Source organism: Diachasma alloeum, unplaced genomic scaffold, assembly GCF_001412515.2.
Source record: "Diachasma alloeum isolate Michigan unplaced genomic scaffold, Dall2.0 Dall_scaffold_00289, whole genome shotgun sequence".
In the NCBI taxonomy this organism is placed as follows: Eukaryota; Metazoa; Arthropoda; class Insecta; order Hymenoptera; family Braconidae; genus Diachasma; species Diachasma alloeum.
In genome coordinates, this window is record NW_021680428.1 from 177,402 (window position 1) to 194,518 (window position 17,117).

The 17,117-nt window shown below is 43.8% G+C and overlaps 3 protein-coding genes across 9 annotated transcripts in view; 2 read left to right on the forward strand and 1 right to left on the reverse strand.

Moving 5' to 3' along the window:
• The window catches only part of LOC107038945 (putative uncharacterized protein DDB_G0289263), an 18,364-nt gene extending 12,322 nt beyond the window's left edge, over positions 1-6,042 (forward strand). For 6 of the 7 annotated variants that reach the window (XM_015258312.2, XM_015258316.2, XM_015258318.1 and 3 more), the window contains 2 exons: positions 3,014-4,017; positions 4,130-6,042. In XM_015258312.2, coding sequence (XP_015113798.1) covers positions 3,014-4,017; positions 4,130-5,561 — 2,436 coding nt within the window. In that variant the 3' untranslated portion in view covers positions 5,562-6,042. Of the gene's footprint in view, positions 1-1,004; positions 1,321-3,013; positions 4,018-4,129 lie in introns of those variants that run through there. The other variant, XM_015258317.2, reaches the window with a different exon arrangement.
• On the reverse strand, positions 6,029-9,652 carry LOC107038949 (multivesicular body subunit 12B). The gene is made up of 8 exons (XM_015258324.2): positions 9,194-9,652; positions 8,334-8,477; positions 7,901-8,099; positions 7,696-7,825; positions 7,438-7,521; positions 7,006-7,351; positions 6,874-6,921; positions 6,029-6,708 (listed from the first exon to the last, which is right to left on the reverse strand). Exons 2-8 carry the CDS (start codon positions 8,466-8,468, stop codon positions 6,673-6,675), a joined length of 978 nt encoding a protein of 325 aa, XP_015113810.1. The 5' UTR covers positions 8,469-8,477; positions 9,194-9,652; the 3' UTR covers positions 6,029-6,672.
• A 591-nt stretch (positions 9,653-10,243) lies between these two features.
• LOC107038915 (probable histone-lysine N-methyltransferase CG1716) lies at positions 10,244-17,081 on the forward strand. The gene is made up of 5 exons (XM_015258264.2): positions 10,244-10,734; positions 10,796-10,899; positions 10,974-15,820; positions 15,942-16,277; positions 16,381-17,081. The coding sequence occupies exons 3-5, from the start codon at positions 10,994-10,996 to the stop codon at positions 16,534-16,536; spliced, it is 5,319 nt and encodes a 1,772-aa protein (XP_015113750.1). The 5' UTR covers positions 10,244-10,734; positions 10,796-10,899; positions 10,974-10,993; the 3' UTR covers positions 16,537-17,081.
• The last annotated feature ends 36 nt before the right edge of the window (positions 17,082-17,117 follow it).

Genomic DNA, 17,117 nt, shown 5'->3' on the forward strand with positions numbered 1-17,117 from the left:
TTTTTATACCCCCCCCCCCGCCGCCCCCCTTCCCTCCCTGACAATCTCCCCCTGTTCTCGTGCATCACGATCGCAAATAAAGAATGATAATACACGTCATGAATCAACAGTTAGACACCTAACGCATCAATACGGGGGGAATAAGAGGTAGCAGTGGGCACTGAGAAGTTCATGGACTCTCATTGCGTTTATTGGACATTACCTTCAGAAATAGGCACAACAGTTTTTCCAAGAGAAAAGAGAAACACTTTTTTCAGTCATCATGAGGAGATTTGGAACGAAAAAATAATGAAAACGTCAGTATTTCAGTAAACTTATGGCTTTACGAAATTAATTTCCTATCAAAGTTCTAGTAATTGTGCTGCTAAAATCGGGGCTAGTTTTCTACAGATGCAAAAAACTATTTTTTTTTTACTTCAATCATAAAGTACTATTACGACGTCACACATTCCGCTCATGTTAATTGACCTAGATGTCTCGAATACTTCCAACGAATTGGGATATTCATGTTTGAGGATTCTAATGTGGAGTTTTATCATGAGAAATATTCTGTGACACTTGACAAGGTCACACTCCATTTGTCACCAAATATTAATTTGAATTCTGAATAGTTCCCCGATGAGTCAATTCTTCATTTTCTATCCTTTCGGGATATGTAGACCAGAATATTCATAATACATGAAGATAACGAGAACGAGAATTAATGCCTTTGAGACCAAGTTACACGGATCGCGAGAGAGGAAAAACAAAAATAGCATTCAAAATTATCTTATCGGGGTATTACGTATTAATGAGCAATTAAAATTTCATTTTTATTAGCATTCATTACCCCTTCTCGTGACAAAATCACAGCAGATATTCATGAAAAATGCCTCATCTGAGAGAATCAGCTGATGTAAAGCCTTCGAATCCCCATAATTTTTGGTTTAGTCAAGCCTCAGTGGTCACTATTCAACAAAAATACCTCGGCAATACGGTTACCTGGGTGAAAGAAGAAGTGCCCCTCTCCCTGTGCTGCCCTTTCTATCCGCGTCCCCTCCGTTCTCCTCCCCCGCCGCCTGCTCCGTTCTCTCACGTCGAGAGTTCTCGAGACTTGACCAGTACAAACGCGCCCGCCATCGCGACCGCGCACAATAATTTAGCGTTTTAAAAAAAAAAAATAAAGAAAATATCCTTCCTTTGTTATCTCTCATTACAATACTTATCGTCGTTCAAATGTGCATTAAAACGTCGACATCATCAGTGATAAATGCCAGTTATTGTGAGAGAATCGTGATTACCTCGAGACAGTGAAATTCCTCAAAGCAACAACGTCGAAAGGTAAATTAATTAAAATCACGGAATCGTCACATTTTCTAAATCGTGTGATTAATTTAATTGCGGATAACAATTCAACCTAATGATCTGTCATTACGTGGGGCAATTGCAATAGAAATAGCATTGAATAGACACGAGGTTACCCACTTGAAACTCTTGAAATTGGAGTCTTCGGTGAATTGCATTGTTATAGACAGTTCGGTGGGAATAGACAATGGCGAGTGAAGGTGGTCATTGCGATATATATATTTATTTTCTTTATTTTTTGCGCAATTTCAGTCTGGTTGCATAGCGTTACGGAAAATTGTATCGAGATCAGAGGCTTTTGTTTCCCATGGGCTTGTGAATCTTCTTGACCTTTTTCACGAGAAAAAGTTACTTCCAAGAATTTTGTTAGTGTGATTCGAAATTATGGGCATTTTCAGGAATTGCTCCCACGCCGACTGGTGAATTATTGTCACGCACGACCGGTTTTTACCATTTGTCGAACGGTTTCGTGAATGGGGAAAATGGAAATTACCGTTGGAAAGTTGGGGATTTGATTCAGGTGGTCTAGATTTTGTCTAGGTTGTTTTTGGGGATTATCTCGGCAGTCGTTGGAGCTAGGGGTATTTTTGTAAGGACCTTTTTTATTGTGAAAAATAGGAGCTACAAAAATGGTGTATAGAAAAATTTTGCCATCTCCAATGCATTCTGAGATATTCCCCAAAAACCGATCAGGAAAAAATGACAATCTTTAATTATCCACTCAATATTGGCAGGATGAAATGAAAAAAATTCTATTCCCGTTGAAATGCGACTTGATTCGTCCGCATCGCGTCATTTATTCGAGGGGCAGTAGAAATTGAAGAAAAAATTTTTTTGTCATGCTCTTTTACCTTCACAATTTTTTCTTTTTTCATTTTCCGTAGAATCTCTTGCAAAATTTTATCAAGTAATGATCAGTTGTATAAAATGCTTTCTCCTCCCTAGTCCTAAAACATCGAATGTAATAAAAATGCACCTTGCGCCGGGTCGAAGTCTCGCTGGGCGGCCCGAGTCCGCCTAGTCTATCCCAGTCATAAATTCAGGCCCAAAATGAATGGACCCCATGTCAATTACGGAGAACCTACGTCAAACCCTCCAGTAATATCCCAATCCCCAGAATAATTATTTCCCGGAGGATGAGTTCCCTATGGCGAATCTATTCTCTCTCACCCCCGTGTGAATGCACCTTTAGGCGTCTTGGCGCATTGGGGACGAGTTTTTGACTGGCGGTGGGTACAGGCCCAAAACGGGTTCGTGTGAATCACGATCCTCTTTTTTTTTATTTCCCCTTTGGAGAAGTGAACGAAGGGCACTCATGAAATTCAACACCCACAACTAAATATGGTCAAAAAAATTGTTATGTTGCTTTTATCTCAATTCTGGATAAGACGTAATGAACATAATAATTCAGTGAAGTGGCAAAAAGGGATGAGTTAATTTCCCTCCGGAGAATGGAAGATTAGTATCTGGAAAATATCTCGGAGATGACGGGAGACGGGGGAATTAGGTTTTTTTAAAACTCTTTTACATTTCGTTGAATATCTCTGAATAGAATAGATAGCGAATTGTTTTTTTGAGACTTTTTTTTTTAGAGAAAACGGAAAAACTCCCGCCCAAATTAATTAAAATTAAAGTCCTGGACTTAATGAAAAATTTGATCAATCAACAGATGGAGACAGAAGTCCGCACCCTGAAGCAGGAGCTCAGCCGTACCCGTGACGCCTTAAAATCGGCAACAAAGCGTTGTCGTGAATTAGTCCGGGAGCTAGACTCTCTAACGGTGTGTCACGAATCCGAGCGAAACTTGCGGGATCAGCAGCTCTCTAAAATCCTCCGTGCCCTCCTAGTTCTCGAGTCACGACTACGACAGGAGCAAAAATCAATCAGACAGCAGTTATGCGAGAAGGACAATGTCATCAAGAATCAGCAGTTGGAGATTGCCAAGTTGAGACGATACACAAAGAATTACATAAAGAGTAAAAGGGAACAGGGATTGTGCAAGAGCCCCTCGACACCGGAGACTATAGAAACTCCTGGAGATCAGGAGGCCGATATTACTCGCTTTGACAATGGTCTTGGGAACGATATTCAGAGGTTGAAGAGAGAAATTATTACGAAATTCAGTGGTGGTGATGACGAGATGAGGAGTTGTGTCAGGAAGACTGACAGTTTTGCGGGAAGTGATGTCTCCAAGGAGAGCCTAACGAGCAGTGAAAATACTGATGGATCCATTGTGACAACAACCACCGATGGAAGTCCATCGCTAATAAGCACTGAGGGCTTTTGCGAGGGTGAGAGCAGTGACATCTCACCTGGCTCGACTCTCAACAAATCCACCAGGCAAATTCGAAACAACTCGGACAGCGACAGCGAGGGCAGAACCGTTTTGGAGAATCTGGGGGATGACAACGCCATTGGGAGGAGGAGGGTGGGGGTCGTGAGGAAGGATCCCCTGGTCATCTTTGACAATCAAGTAACCAAGATGACGAGGAGCGACAGCAAGGATGACGGCATGGACTGTAATTTTGTGTCTGGTGACGAAGAAGAGGGCGAACCCATTTATGTGAATTCTTACAACAACAATAACCAGAGGAATCTCAGGGAAAATGAAACAGAATTCCTTGATGACAGCCATAATAATAATAATAATAATAACAATACCAATAATAATGGGTGAGTTTATGGAAGAGAGTAAGTTTGGTTTTGGGCATTTTGAGAGCGTCAAAAGAATTTTTTTTCTCATTTCCCCAATTGAAGTGAAATGCTCATTAATTTCCTTTTGCAGACTATCGAAAATAGACTCTGGTGAGAAGCTCCCGGAGGAAACCAGCGGCAACTGGTACAGCGATCCCGACGAGGATCGAATTGCAGACGACATAATTCGTCACAACACCTATCGCCCCAACAGCAATCACAATTCCGTTCTGGAGTGCGTGAACCAGATTCTCCTCCGGGACATGGAGGATGAGGAGACAATTCTCTCGGTCTCACGAAAGTTCAAACACCGTGGAAGAATCGTGAGTTTTCAACCGGCCCGTTTATCGGACATTGAGTCCGTTGGTTCGGAAATGGAGCGGAGAAATTCCGAGGAGGGGACCCCCGAGAAAGACCTCGAGGCTTGCTCCGAGGATGAATACGGTATGAAGATTCCCCACTCAAGCCACCTTATTCCTTCTGGGAGTGCCACTGAATCGAGTCCAGAGGACGAGCTCGACGAGAACTCGTCGACCCGAGCAATTCCCATCGTAATAATCGAGCCGAACCTGTCGACAACTCCTAGAAATCCCTCGGCCTCCCCAGAGCTCTCCTTAAAATCGAGATCCTCCCCCTCTCCTATCCTACGACTCGAGAGGATCGAGGAGAAAACCTGTCTCTCAATGTCCTCGAAGGGTCTCACAATAGCCAAGAACCTGGATTACGAGGACATCGAGTCCCTCCCCGAGGTCATCTCCCCTCCTCCCAAGACACCCCCGGCCCTCCCACCGAAGCCCCAGTTCAAGAACAATACGTTGATCCTGAAGAAAATCCCCAGTCCTTCGTTCCTGATCGACGAGACTCGTAAGAAGCATCCCCAGGGAAGTGAGACCCCAGCCTACGTCAAGAGGATCTTCGGGATCACTGGGACTCCGACGAAGCCTCCAATCCCAACTGCGAGGAGTCTGAACTTCAAGGAAACCCCTCGAAAGTCGAACGTCGATAATGGAAATGTGAAACCAGGTGGAAAGGCGGTGAACAACGACGAGAGTGACCCTCCCAGAGTGACGAACATCGTCAAGCATTTCGAGGAGTTTAAAATCGGCGAGAGTGACAAGACTAAGGAGACTGCAAAGGGAAAACCTGTGGAACTGGAGGAGATGGACATCAGGCAGAATTTCGAGGAGTTTAATTTGGATGAGTGCGACCTGTCGGACGATCCTGACAGGCCTGAGGGGGACGGCTCAGAGAGACTGACTAATGGAGTCTTCAGTCGGCAGGAGAGTGTCAAGGATAATAACAATGGAGACAGTGGAAATTCCAATGGAATTTACGATCACTTCCTCGAGGCCACGGGACTCAGCACCAAGTCCATTTTGACGCCTTCGAGGCTGCTCAGCAATCACAAGAGTATGCTGAAGCCGAAGGATGTCAAGTACAAGAGCAAGATCAAGGCGACTGGGGGAATGGAGAAGAGTGGAAATCAGACGCAGGTCAGGCACTGGACGGGACCTTTTGTATGATGACTGGTGGCGTCGGTGTTTGGAAGTCCACCGACGAGTCCCAAGAGGTTCAGGGAGAAGAGGTTGAGAGCGTGGGAGGATTAACTCAAAGTGCTGGCACGAGAGGAGTCTTTGGGGGGCACTTTCTTCCAGGGGGGAACGAGCCACAGAAAATATTTTTAAAAAAATATTACCAACTCCCTGCAACTGCAAGATATCCAGAAAACATTGAAGACTGAGTGAAATTAACTCATCTCGTTCCACCACACAATTAAAAAATCAATTACTTTTCCCCTTTCCCAGAAGCATTAGCGGTTATTTCGCAACTCTCAGTGTTTGAATTACCGCATAGTATTATACAATAATGAACAACGTGAAAAGATCTTTATGAAAGTATTGTAATTAAATAAACCCTGTTTTTTCTATTGTAAATTTCACATTGTATTGTTATAAATATGAAGGGAGGATGAAATAAGGAATAAGAGACGTTTGAAAAAAGAAATTTATTCACGTGATGTTTCTTTGTTTCGACTGAATCAGTGACCTGTGCAATAATATTAAACTTGTTATTTTAATTTATAAGCAACTAGTACGTATCATACAGTCACATATGAAACACTTAATAACTACTATAGAAAAAAATACAACCAAACTCTATAAAAATACAATACTCGTATTGATTAGTCTAGGGACATAGCCAACGCCTAGACGATATAAAGTGTTGTTTATGGAAGATATGAGGTGTAAGTGGAGCGGATGATTTTTTAATGAAACAATCGGTCTCCTACTTCCCTTAGAATGACACTAGGTCAGCAATGAAGGGGTAAAACAGGAAAAATCAATTTCATTTTAGAGAACACTTAATTTTTAAATTTAAATTGATTGATTCTGTTTCATGGCTTCATTACTGAATTTATCAATGATTTTTTTTTGTTCACCTTATGGGCTTGCGAGGTGTCACAGTATTCTCACTTGATTAATATGAATCACTCAGTCAGGCACTCTATTACACTCGTATTGGTTAAAACGCTATACTCTTATGGATACAAAACGTGGGGATTATAACTGTTGATTATAAGTAGTATGGTACTTCGTACAATTCGTTTGGCACGATTATCGACCTGCGAGTTCCTTAGGTCTCTCGTTCTGCACGAAAGTCGTAATAATACTGCGAAAAAAAAAAAAACAGAATTGATCATTAAATGCATGTGAATGGAAATAGTCTAAGGAATGATTGATTTTAATTGATTATTTGTTTTGTCTCTTAACAATTCAATCCGGGGATGAATGAAGAATTATCAAAAGCCATTACTTAATTCTCATAATTACCCACCTCTTTATCTAATTCTCGACGAGTGCGCACTTTAATTACAGGAATTTTCTGGAAACAATTAATTCATTATACAATTGCTGTGGCAATGCCACGAGATAAAAATCTTTTCGTGGACGAGAGAGAAATACTCACAAATCCGGAGTCACTCTGGAGGCTCAGAAGAGGATTGAGCACAAAGGGAACACCATCAAGATCAGATGATCCTGGCAGTGTGCCATACATGGGCACAGAGCCCAGTTGGGAAGACACTGGAGGTTGAGGTGCTGGTCTAGTGGGTTTGATTCTCGCACTTGGACTGAGCACTTCGTAGTCACGGTCCAACGATTCGTCAATATCTTTTTTTATTGTTGTAGCTGCTGGCACCTGTGGATAGATTCCATTCTGTGGTTTGGGGGAGAATTTTGGCTTCGGCGGTCGCTCTGGGGGCACTCGGTGAGGCACTCCGTTTGATGGATTTGGCGATACGTTTTGTAATACACTGGATCAACAGATTAAATCCAAATTGATTATTGGAGGCAGGGAGAACAAAAATTCTTAAAATGCCAAATTGTATTCAACACTCACTTTATATTTTCGTAAGACTGCGAACTGGAGTCGCCATTAACTATTTGGCTAGTCTTGTAGCAGATTACGACACCATTGATCTCTCTAAAAGATAAAAAAAGAGTAGAATAAAAAGACTAGGATGAAATTCACCAAAAAATTAACATCTGATTTTGCAATTAATTCTCCATTTTAAATCGTTTTATTCATGAAATTATTGGAAAGTTGAGAAAAAATATTGCACATAGCTATCTCCCCCAACTAATAAAAATTCATTACCCCGCATAAGTGAAGCCAGTGGGTCCTTTCTTCATTCGACTGCACACGATGATATCCGTCACAGCAGTTGAGCAAGCATCCCTATTCCTCAGCTTGTAGCACACCTGTCTCTTCCTCCATGCCTTTTGGTCTGAAAATCCAGAGTATTACGAAACTCATGGGAGTGACGGTGCCATTGTTATTTATCATTTTGAGTTATGCATACCGGTGTCTATGGTCTGGGGAATCATGCTGAAGCCATCTGGTGGTGTTTCTCTCTCATTGATAACCGTTATTTCCTGAACAACGTAGTTCGGTACTCCTTCGGTTTTCGAGTGACATATGTATCTGCCTTTTCTTCGAATGAAGAGACCACTCTCACGCCAGAGATCAGCGTCAATATCTTGATCGTAGGTTTTCGACACCTGTAACGGCAAGTGGCAGGATTTCACGTTAAATCATTTCAGATGAATAATTCTTGTCATCACTGAAGTATCGATATCTTCCGACAAAATGTTACCATTTTGATGGATCAGGTCTCATTTTTGAAACCTGAGAAATGGCTTTGAAATCGAGGGAAGAGAAAATTGTTTTTTTTTTCGAACATGTTAGAGATTTAAAAAGGCTCATTTGTAGTTGTTTTGATGTGGTCTACTTACAACAGTGAAATTTGGCGGACATTTCTCGATATCCTCGACAACACTGATTGCCGTTATTGGCCTGTCATCCGGAAGTAGAGAGGAAAAACCCGAGACCGATACCCACTTCTTGGAATTCATCTTCAGAAGCGCCATTCTGCGGTCCTACAGATTCATTGATGACGTGAATGAAAATAAAACAAGACATGGCATCGTTTTTTTATCTCCGACCGTTCAAATCATTCTTGAACTGATAAGATATGATATTTGTGATCAACAACCAGGATATTAGAAAATAAATAGAGAGCGATATGAGCGACCGTAGGAAATTGAAGGAGATAGCGAAATTCCAAAACTAAAATTAATTAATTCACGTCGAGTCGAATCGTTTGGTCTGGAACGAATGAATTAATTCCTTTCCGAGATATCTCGAGGGATCGTATGACCCCGTGAGTTGGAACCGTTCATTCACTCCACCCGAGATGAAGAGAACTTCAATCCGACGAAAACAATTTTCTCTAAAACATGTTAATGCCCTGATGAATGCTGTAGAGATGTGGGATCAATGAACCTTACCGTCGACACTGACTCGTCGGACGAGTATTTCTTGGGGAAGCACTTGGCAAACATATGAATAAACCACAAAAAATAGTGCCCGGAAAAATGATCAATCAATTGATTCCGGAGGAATAATCCACGAGGTGAAGGAGGAATATGCGGGCGAAACGACTACACAAAACTATTTTCACCAAACCTGTGTCCATTCTAAATTCGTTTACCTCTAAAAATAAATAAAATCCATCTCCAACTGGTCGGCTAGTCGGTAATCATCGAGGGAAAAAAAGGAAAAATTGAAGATTCCGGGAAAAAAAATAACTCACCGAGTCTACGATCCTGACATATCCAAGACGTGAATGAGTTTATACTGCTGATTAGAGCCGGTCAATTATCACTCTCCAGCACGAGTCAATAAGAGGGTAGAGCACAAAAAACCCTTTATTCACGGACCTTATGGCTCTCGAAATCAATGAATAATCAGTGATTCCTACGTCAAATAACTCGGTGACGTACATAACAGTTCACAGTGCACAATTGAACGTGAAAAAACGGGCCAACGAGTCGTATTTCGTCAACTGCCCGTGGCCCGTATTTGTTTCACTCGACTCTTGACAAAGATGACATCACCCACAAGACACCGACTGTTTGAGAGAGGCCGAGAGTCCGCTGGTGGGGCAGAGGGGAGAGCAAGAGGGATGGAATGAAATGAAAGATGCACACAAGAGGAATGGGAACGAGTGAAGTACAAAGGCAGATAGAGACTGACTAGGGTAGTTGTTCAATAAGCTAACCTCTGTTTTTCCTGCCCCCTGCCTCTCACCGAGTGTTCAGGCACCCCACCACCTTGGAATAAGCTACATTGACGTGTATTTGCGCTAAGGGGAAGACGTTGAATTATTTCTTCGTGGAGAATTGATTGTTTCCATAATTTTCTGATATTGTTTTCACGATTTTCTCGCATTGTTTGAGCATTTTGGGGGGTTTGCATTCCCTACTCCGCGGTCGGTAAAGCCATTCCTGGTCTCTCCGACAGCCTCCCAAACCCCAAATGGACGTCTCTGCCCATCCGGGAGTGTGTATATCGCCATTTTCCAAACGACTCCCGTCCCCCTCACATGGGAATAATTTGAGATAATTAAGGAATGGAATTTTATAGGTTAGCAACTAATAGTTTATTTATATTTTAATAATTTGGACAACTAGATAATGTTTTCAAAAATCTGAAATTATGTTTATACACTATTCGTCGGTAAAACAATTCTTTCGTTTTTCGCCCGACGATTATATCGCGCTCTAGCTGACCGATATCCTTTACCATAGAATTATAAAATGAATATTTTCAATAAAATTATGTGCCCGTGAGGATTGTGACATCACATATCCTCAATATCAACATTAAACTTTTAAAACAAGTGATAAATGTGCACATTTGATGGATGTTTCGCGAATAATGGAGAAAAAAGATGCATAAAACGAGCGGTAGCCCACCAACATCAACTCTACCATCTCAGAACCCCCGCCTCAATGCCCGATCCTCGGCATCTGTCTCGTTCCGTTCCACTGTCGCTCATCGGGTCTCACTAGCCCATTCCCAATCGTAAAATTCGCCGCTAAGTCCTTGCACCCGTACCAAGGGCTTTTCGAAAATCATCCGAAAACACTTAAAAACCGGAGTCTCCCCCTGCGCTGGAATTGTCCCCGTTAATGAGCCCTCAGCTGTGATATCGCCCTGAAAACGTTTGTTTTCTCATCACCAAACAGTTATCACAAGAATTTTATTTAATATCGAGACTCCACTCGACTCACCAATCATCCCCAGGAGCATTCCAATTTGATGGAACCCTCGAGGATAGCCAACTCTAAGGTAAGTCCCAGTAATCTCACCTCTTATCAATTCATTAGAACGTGTTTTCCCATTATCTCAGGTATCCCTCCCTCGCTACTGCTCAAGGAGAATAATGAGGGACTAGCAGTGAATCTAAATCCAAAATGGACAATTCAATCCCCACGTTTCAGTAGTGAAGCCCTGGTGAGTCCCAGTACACCTCGAACCCAACCTCAAATCCCCGAGGACAATCACCAACACGTTGACCCTTGTTCCAGGCATTTTGGAGTGTGTGAAAATGGCGAGAAGAAAGAAGAGCGATGGAAATGCCCCTGGCAAGCCAGTTAACCCAGTGGCTGTTCGTAAATCGAGTCGTCAGATAGCTAGGAAACAGTCAATTGACGGAAAGAAGCTCAATGGTGAGGTGACACATGTAGAGGTGCAAAGTGCCCCTGAGGAGCCTCCAAAACCACCTGAAGTTGTTGTCAAACGAAAGAGGGGGAGGCCTCCCAAAGAGGCAAAAAATGTCGTTCAAAAGCCAAAAAATGTGGTTCAAGAGGAAATTATACCCCCCGAAGTTGTTAACAATGTTGAGGATGAAGATGTTGGTCCGGAAACCGTTGAAAGTTCTGTGAAAAATGATGAGAGTAATTCTGGGGATGCTAGAGAGGTCGAGATTCCTCCAACAGAGGCATCATCACCCCAGCAGGATCCAGTTGCAGTTGAAGAGCAAGTAATACCTCAAGATGATGCAATACCACCACCAGATGGTAAAATGTCACCTCAGGATGATTCAGTTCCTGAGAAAAAAATTGACTCAGAGAATGATTTGGAGATGAAAGAGGAGGCAGAACCCCCTGGGATGATGGTGGAAAATTCTCAGGATGCTCCTCCGATAGAAGAGCCTTGGACTGCTGAGGATGTTATTGAGGAGACGATCATCTGTCAGGAAATGGAGGTGGAGACTGAAGAAGTTGAAAGTACTGATTACGTCGAGGAAGACTCCAATGTCGTTCTTGAACAGGTTCTTCTAGTGGAGGAGCCTAATTTCGAGGGGAGTAATGTAGTTTACGTGATTCAGAGTGAGGATGGAACGGCTATGGTGATGGAGACCCCCGAGGGTGTTGCTGGTGAGGAAAATTATCAGGAAGCCAGTGAATATCAAGTTATTGAGCAGGGAGTTGAGTGTTTGAGTGTCGAAGACCCTTTAACTAGTAATAATTGTGAAGAAGTAATTGGAAGTGAAGTGAAAACACAAATTAGTGAGGAGTCTGAGGGCTCTAGGGATCACTCAGACCGAGAGAAACTGGAGAATTGTCTTGTGGAGGGTGAAAAAGTCGAGGAAATGATCGTTGAAGAGACAGTGGTTGTTGAAGAATCCCTTCAAGTGTCTGAGGAATCCATTCCCGATGATAATCCTGAGAATAATCCTCCCTCCAACGGTTTATCCCCTCAAAATCCTCCAGAAGTCCCCAGGAAGATCGAGAGAAGACAAAAACCGAGAGCTGCAAAGGCAAAATTGAAAAAACCTCAGAATTCGGATTTTAAACCTGAAGAACCTCCACTAATTCCTGAGAAAACAGACAATTGTCAGCCTGTGGATGTCCTGGAGGACTCTAGCTGTTCCAACCTGGATTCAGTCTCCACGAACCCCAGTATCGCCTCCTCAGAGCCCTCAAAATCCCCTCAGACCGACGAAAACCTCGACCAATTACCGGAAAACAATCTCCTCATGGATTCCCTCACGACAACTCCCATAGAAGACTCAGACAATAGCAATGAGACCTCCACGAGGTCTCCAACACCAAGTGCCAAAGCCTCAAAAGCCCCGGAGCCTCTCGAAGAATTATCTCGAGAGAGTGAACCGGAGCTGAAACCCTTCGAGGACCAAAAATTCTCGTCGAGCAGTGAAAACAGCAACGACACAGTCACCCTAAAACCCCAGGAGGAAAAATCCACGGGGGAAGACTCGGAGAAAAAGCTTTTCAGATCCAGAAGTGGCAGCACAGACACCACAGGCTCTGAGTCAGGGTCCAACAGCTCTGGGGTCCGCCGGAGCAGCAGGATTCGCTCTCAAGGACTGATGAAGGTGCGTCCACGAGGCAGGGGACTGGTCACCAAACCCATCGCAGATGTCACCAAAGCCCTTCAGCAGGAGCGAGAGAAGCTCCAGACGGCCTCAACCCCAGACAGTCAATCGGAGACACAATCGGACAAAGAGAACAGCAACAAGTCAATTCCCTCGGATGTCAATGCCCCTTTGACTCTGGTGACCCCAGGCTACGACTCAGACTCGACGAAACCGGTTAAAGTCAAGTCGAGATGGAGAAGGTCCAGTGAACTGGAGATGGGTGGGAACACATCACGATTGGGATTCAACTCAGTTCTGAATTCATCGACATCTTCGTCGAATGCTGAAGCTCTTCCTTCACTCCCTGAGAATTCAGTGTCGAGCAGCTCAATATCTAGTGAATCGGAGTCATTGAAAGAGTCGAGAAACTCATCTCCAGTGCCTAAACCCCCCCAGAGGACTCCTGCACCTGAGGAGACTGACCCAGAGCTGGAGGAGCGTCTCAGCCAGTTTGAGATAATCAAGGAGAATCTCTACTTGACCGAACGCTACACCAACAAAGAAACTAAAAGAATGACTTGCGACTGTTTTCTGACGGAAGAGGAACTCGAGAGAGGGGAGATGGGCTGCGGAGAGGATTGCCTCAATCGTCTCCTGATGATCGAATGCGGCCCTCGCTGCAACATCAACGAAAGATGCACCAACAAGCGATTTCAGAACTGCGACTACGCCAAGTGCGAAGTATTCAGGACTGAGAAGAAGGGACTTGGATTGCGAGCTGTGCAGGACCTAGAGCCTGGTGAATTCATCATGGAGTACGTTGGGGAGGTGCTGGACCCCAGGGACTTCAGGAGACGAGCGAAGGAGTATTCCAAAGACAAGAACAAGCACTATTACTTCATGGCTCTCAAGTCAGATCAGATTATCGACGCAACCATAAAGGGAAACATCTCAAGGTTCATTAATCACAGCTGCGACCCCAACGCCGAGACCCAGAAGTGGACGGTGAATGGAGAATTGAGGATAGGGTTCTTCAACCGGAGGTTCGTCGCTGCTGGCGAGGAGATAACCTTTGACTACCATTTCCAGAGGTACGGAAAGGAGGCGCAGAAGTGCTACTGCGAGGCTGCCACCTGCAGGGGCTGGATCGGTGACACTCCCGATGAGGAGAAAGAGAAAACTGAGAAGAAGGAGAAACGAGAGAGGGAGGACAAGAAGAAGAAACGAGAGGTGAAGAAGTCTTACATGGAGGATGAAGACTTGGAGGAGGAGATTGACAAGCTCTGCAGCTGTGGCCTGAAGAATCGAACGCATACTTTGGCCCTGAGTAGATTGATGGTGAGGTCTAGGGAGATGGATCACAGGAGTCGATTGCTGAAGGTTCTGCAGTCTGGGGTGGAGGCCTGCAGACGACTCTTCCTGGATTATCACGGCTTGAGGTTGATCTGGAGTTACATGATGGATGTCGCTGGAATTCAGAGTGACGAAGCACGGGTTTTCAGGCTGGAGCTCGTGAAAACGCTGAATACACTGCCAATACCGAATAAAACGATGCTGATGGATAGCAAGGTGTTTGGGGTCGTTGAAAAGTGGTCGCAGGAGATTATCGACAGTTCCCCGAAGGCGGAATCTCCGAGTGATGAGACGAGCAAACCGAAGATCGAGGATGAAGTGGAGAGTAACTGTGATAGCAATGACAAGAGTGTGGAGGGTAAAGGAAGTGAGAAGGGCTCGCCGATTGAGAAGGACGGGGAAGCCCAGGGGAGTCCTGTCGAGTCAGACAACGTCAAAATGATCGTAGACCTTGCTCTGGAATTATTGACAAAGTGGTCGTCGTTGAAGGAAGTCTTCAGAATACCAAAGAAGGAGAGAATCGAGCAGATGAAGGAGCACGAGCGAGAAGCTGATATCGGTTATAAAGAGGATTCCCAGAAGGAAGAGAGGAGAGTCTCCTCGGGGTATGAGAGACGATCCTCGGGGTATGACAGAAGGGATCGACGGAGAGGACGAGAGAGCCCTGACCCTGACCCTTACAGGAATAAGGATAAAGACAGATCGAACCTGGTGCCAGTGCGTAGGCTATCTAAATACGAGAGGAGACAGCTCTTCGCTATGAAGGTGGCTAAGGAGGAGGAGGAGAGGATCAGAAGACAGCAGCAAGAGGCCTTTCAACATCATGAGTCCAAGTGTGTTGCCCTGGGACTGGATCCTCTCGTCACTCCGGTGATTGATCCCAACACTGGGTATCCCCTGTTCTTCAATCCTAATTTGGGACAGTGGCAGGGGTATCCTGTGCACGAGGGAGAGGTTGCTGGGCACAATCAGATGCATATGGGGCATAATCAAATGCACATGGGGCAGAGTCCTGGGGGAATTGGCCCGGGGATTAATCATAATGTTCACCAGGTGCCTGGCATGCCTCCGGATATTTCTCCAGGTATTCCTCCACCCGTTTATGGGCCAGGAATACCTTCTGGATTCCCTCCACCTGGGGTACCCTATCCTGGAATGCCTCAACCTCAGGGACAATTCGTTGAAGGACATCTCCAGATGCAGAATAATCTCATCCCCGTGCATAATGGCACACCTCCGATTCCCGCGGGGGTCACCAGGGTTTTTATTGACGACAGTGTGAGTGAGGCTGCCTCTGGGAATATTGTCACTGCCACACCGATGGAGACTGTTGACGAGGAGGAAGTGAAGACGGTTCAGCCGGAGATTCCTCCGTTGGATTTACCCCCGAGGTGGAAGTGTGCGAAGGACTCCAGGGGGAGATACTACTATTATCACGTGAAGGAGAGGATTTCGCAGTGGCTGCCACCTCCACCGACGCACATTGGGGTACAGCCTGAGACTTCTTCGAGTGAAGAGTCCAGCGAGGAGAGTAGTTCGAGCGAGGAAGATGACGAGGAGGAGGAGGACGATTGGGACGAGGGAGAGGTGGTCAGGGTGGTCGAGGGGGAGAGGAGCAAATTGAGGGATCCGAGGATTGCCGGGGCTGGACCGGAGGCCAAGAAACGAAGGGATGGACTCGTGCAGGAGAGGATCATCAGTGTGAGTACTCAGAGAACAGCGACAAGTATTAATTATTTAAAACTCTTTAGGAATCTCATTAATTGTATAAATTTCACATTCATTTATTCATCATGATTTTATTGTCAACTTGGCATTGTAGCCGAGAAGAGAGGAAGACCGAGTGGACCATAAGAAGTATAAAGACATTAAAGATAAACTTCGACGTCAGAAGGAAAGGGGCAAGCTCAAGGAGCACATCGACAAAATGAGAAAACATCGGAGAGCCAATAAAGCCAAGTCACAGGCCAGACACACTGCTATCAAGTTGCAGGCCATTGCTCAGTCCAATGAACTCACTGCTGAGAGGAAGATTAAAGACAGTTTTAGAGTCAATATGGCCACAGTTATCGTCAAATTCTTGAATCCTTACAGACAGAATGACTGCAAGCAAGGGAGAATTACGAATACTGAGGACTTCAAGTACTTGGCGAGAAAGGTAATTTATTTTCTAATTAAAATTAACTAATTTTAAAAAAAACGTCAGAGTTTTTTTGACACCGCTTCACGAAATGCGAAATTAATAATCATATTTTTTTCAGCTCACTCACTTCGTAATGGCAAAGGAACTCAAGCACTGCAAAAGCGTTGACGAGTTGCAGTGCAACGAGAACGTAAAACATAAAGCTAAAGACTTTGTACGCAAATACATGAACAAGTTTGGTCCAGTCTACCAGCGATCCTCAGACGATGATTAACACTGTAACTGTGTAAACTAGTGAAAAGGAAAACAATCATTACGATCCAGCCACGATATAAGATTCAACAGAATGAGAAAGAGTGTAAAGTTCGTTTATAGAGTTTATATGTAGATAAAGTATCGCTCGACTTTTAGGCATAAACATTGAGGTAATTGATATTTTTCCAAACGTGATAATCTCACCCATCATTAGGAAAATTTTACTTATTTTTAAGATGAATGTCTCTTTCTTTTTTTTTTTATGTTTCCAGTTTCTTTTCTTTTGTATAAATGACTGAATTATCTCAGAAATTGGGGTAGTTTGTTTTTTTTACGAATTCTGAATTGTTCTTCACATTATTTTTTCAATGATCAAGAACGTATTGCTCACGAATTTACCACTGGATATTCCGTGAACATGATTATTTCAAATCAACTGATGAGAAGCGATCCATCTAGCTAATATTCAAGTTTAATATCGTTGTTAATGATTAAGACTTGAAATTTATTGTGCTATTTGCAGATAATGTAAATACAGTATAATATAGCCAAGTTTACACAACATATTGTCGTATGATGATTAATAATGTCTCATTAATT

Excerpts from the sequence above, each read along its gene's own strand:
- LOC107038949 (XM_015258324.2), bottom strand. The coding sequence starts at position 8,468 with ATGGCGCTTCTGAAGATGAATTCCAAGAAGTGGGTATCGGTCTCGGGT. Across the intron at positions 8,100-8,333 it reads GTCCGCCAAATTTCACTGTT|GTGTCGAAAACCTACGATCA; the intron begins GTAAGTAGACCA and ends TTGCCGTTACAG. Across the intron at positions 7,522-7,695 it reads ACTGGCTTCACTTATGCGGG|AGAGATCAATGGTGTCGTAA; the intron begins GTAATGAATTTT and ends TTTATCTTTTAG.
- LOC107038915 (XM_015258264.2), top strand. The coding sequence starts at position 10,994 with ATGGCGAGAAGAAAGAAGAGCGATGGAAATGCCCCTGGCAAGCCAGTT. Across the intron at positions 15,821-15,941 it reads TGCAGGAGAGGATCATCAGT|CCGAGAAGAGAGGAAGACCG; the intron begins GTGAGTACTCAG and ends TTGGCATTGTAG. Across the intron at positions 16,278-16,380 it reads TCAAGTACTTGGCGAGAAAG|CTCACTCACTTCGTAATGGC; the intron begins GTAATTTATTTT and ends TATTTTTTTCAG.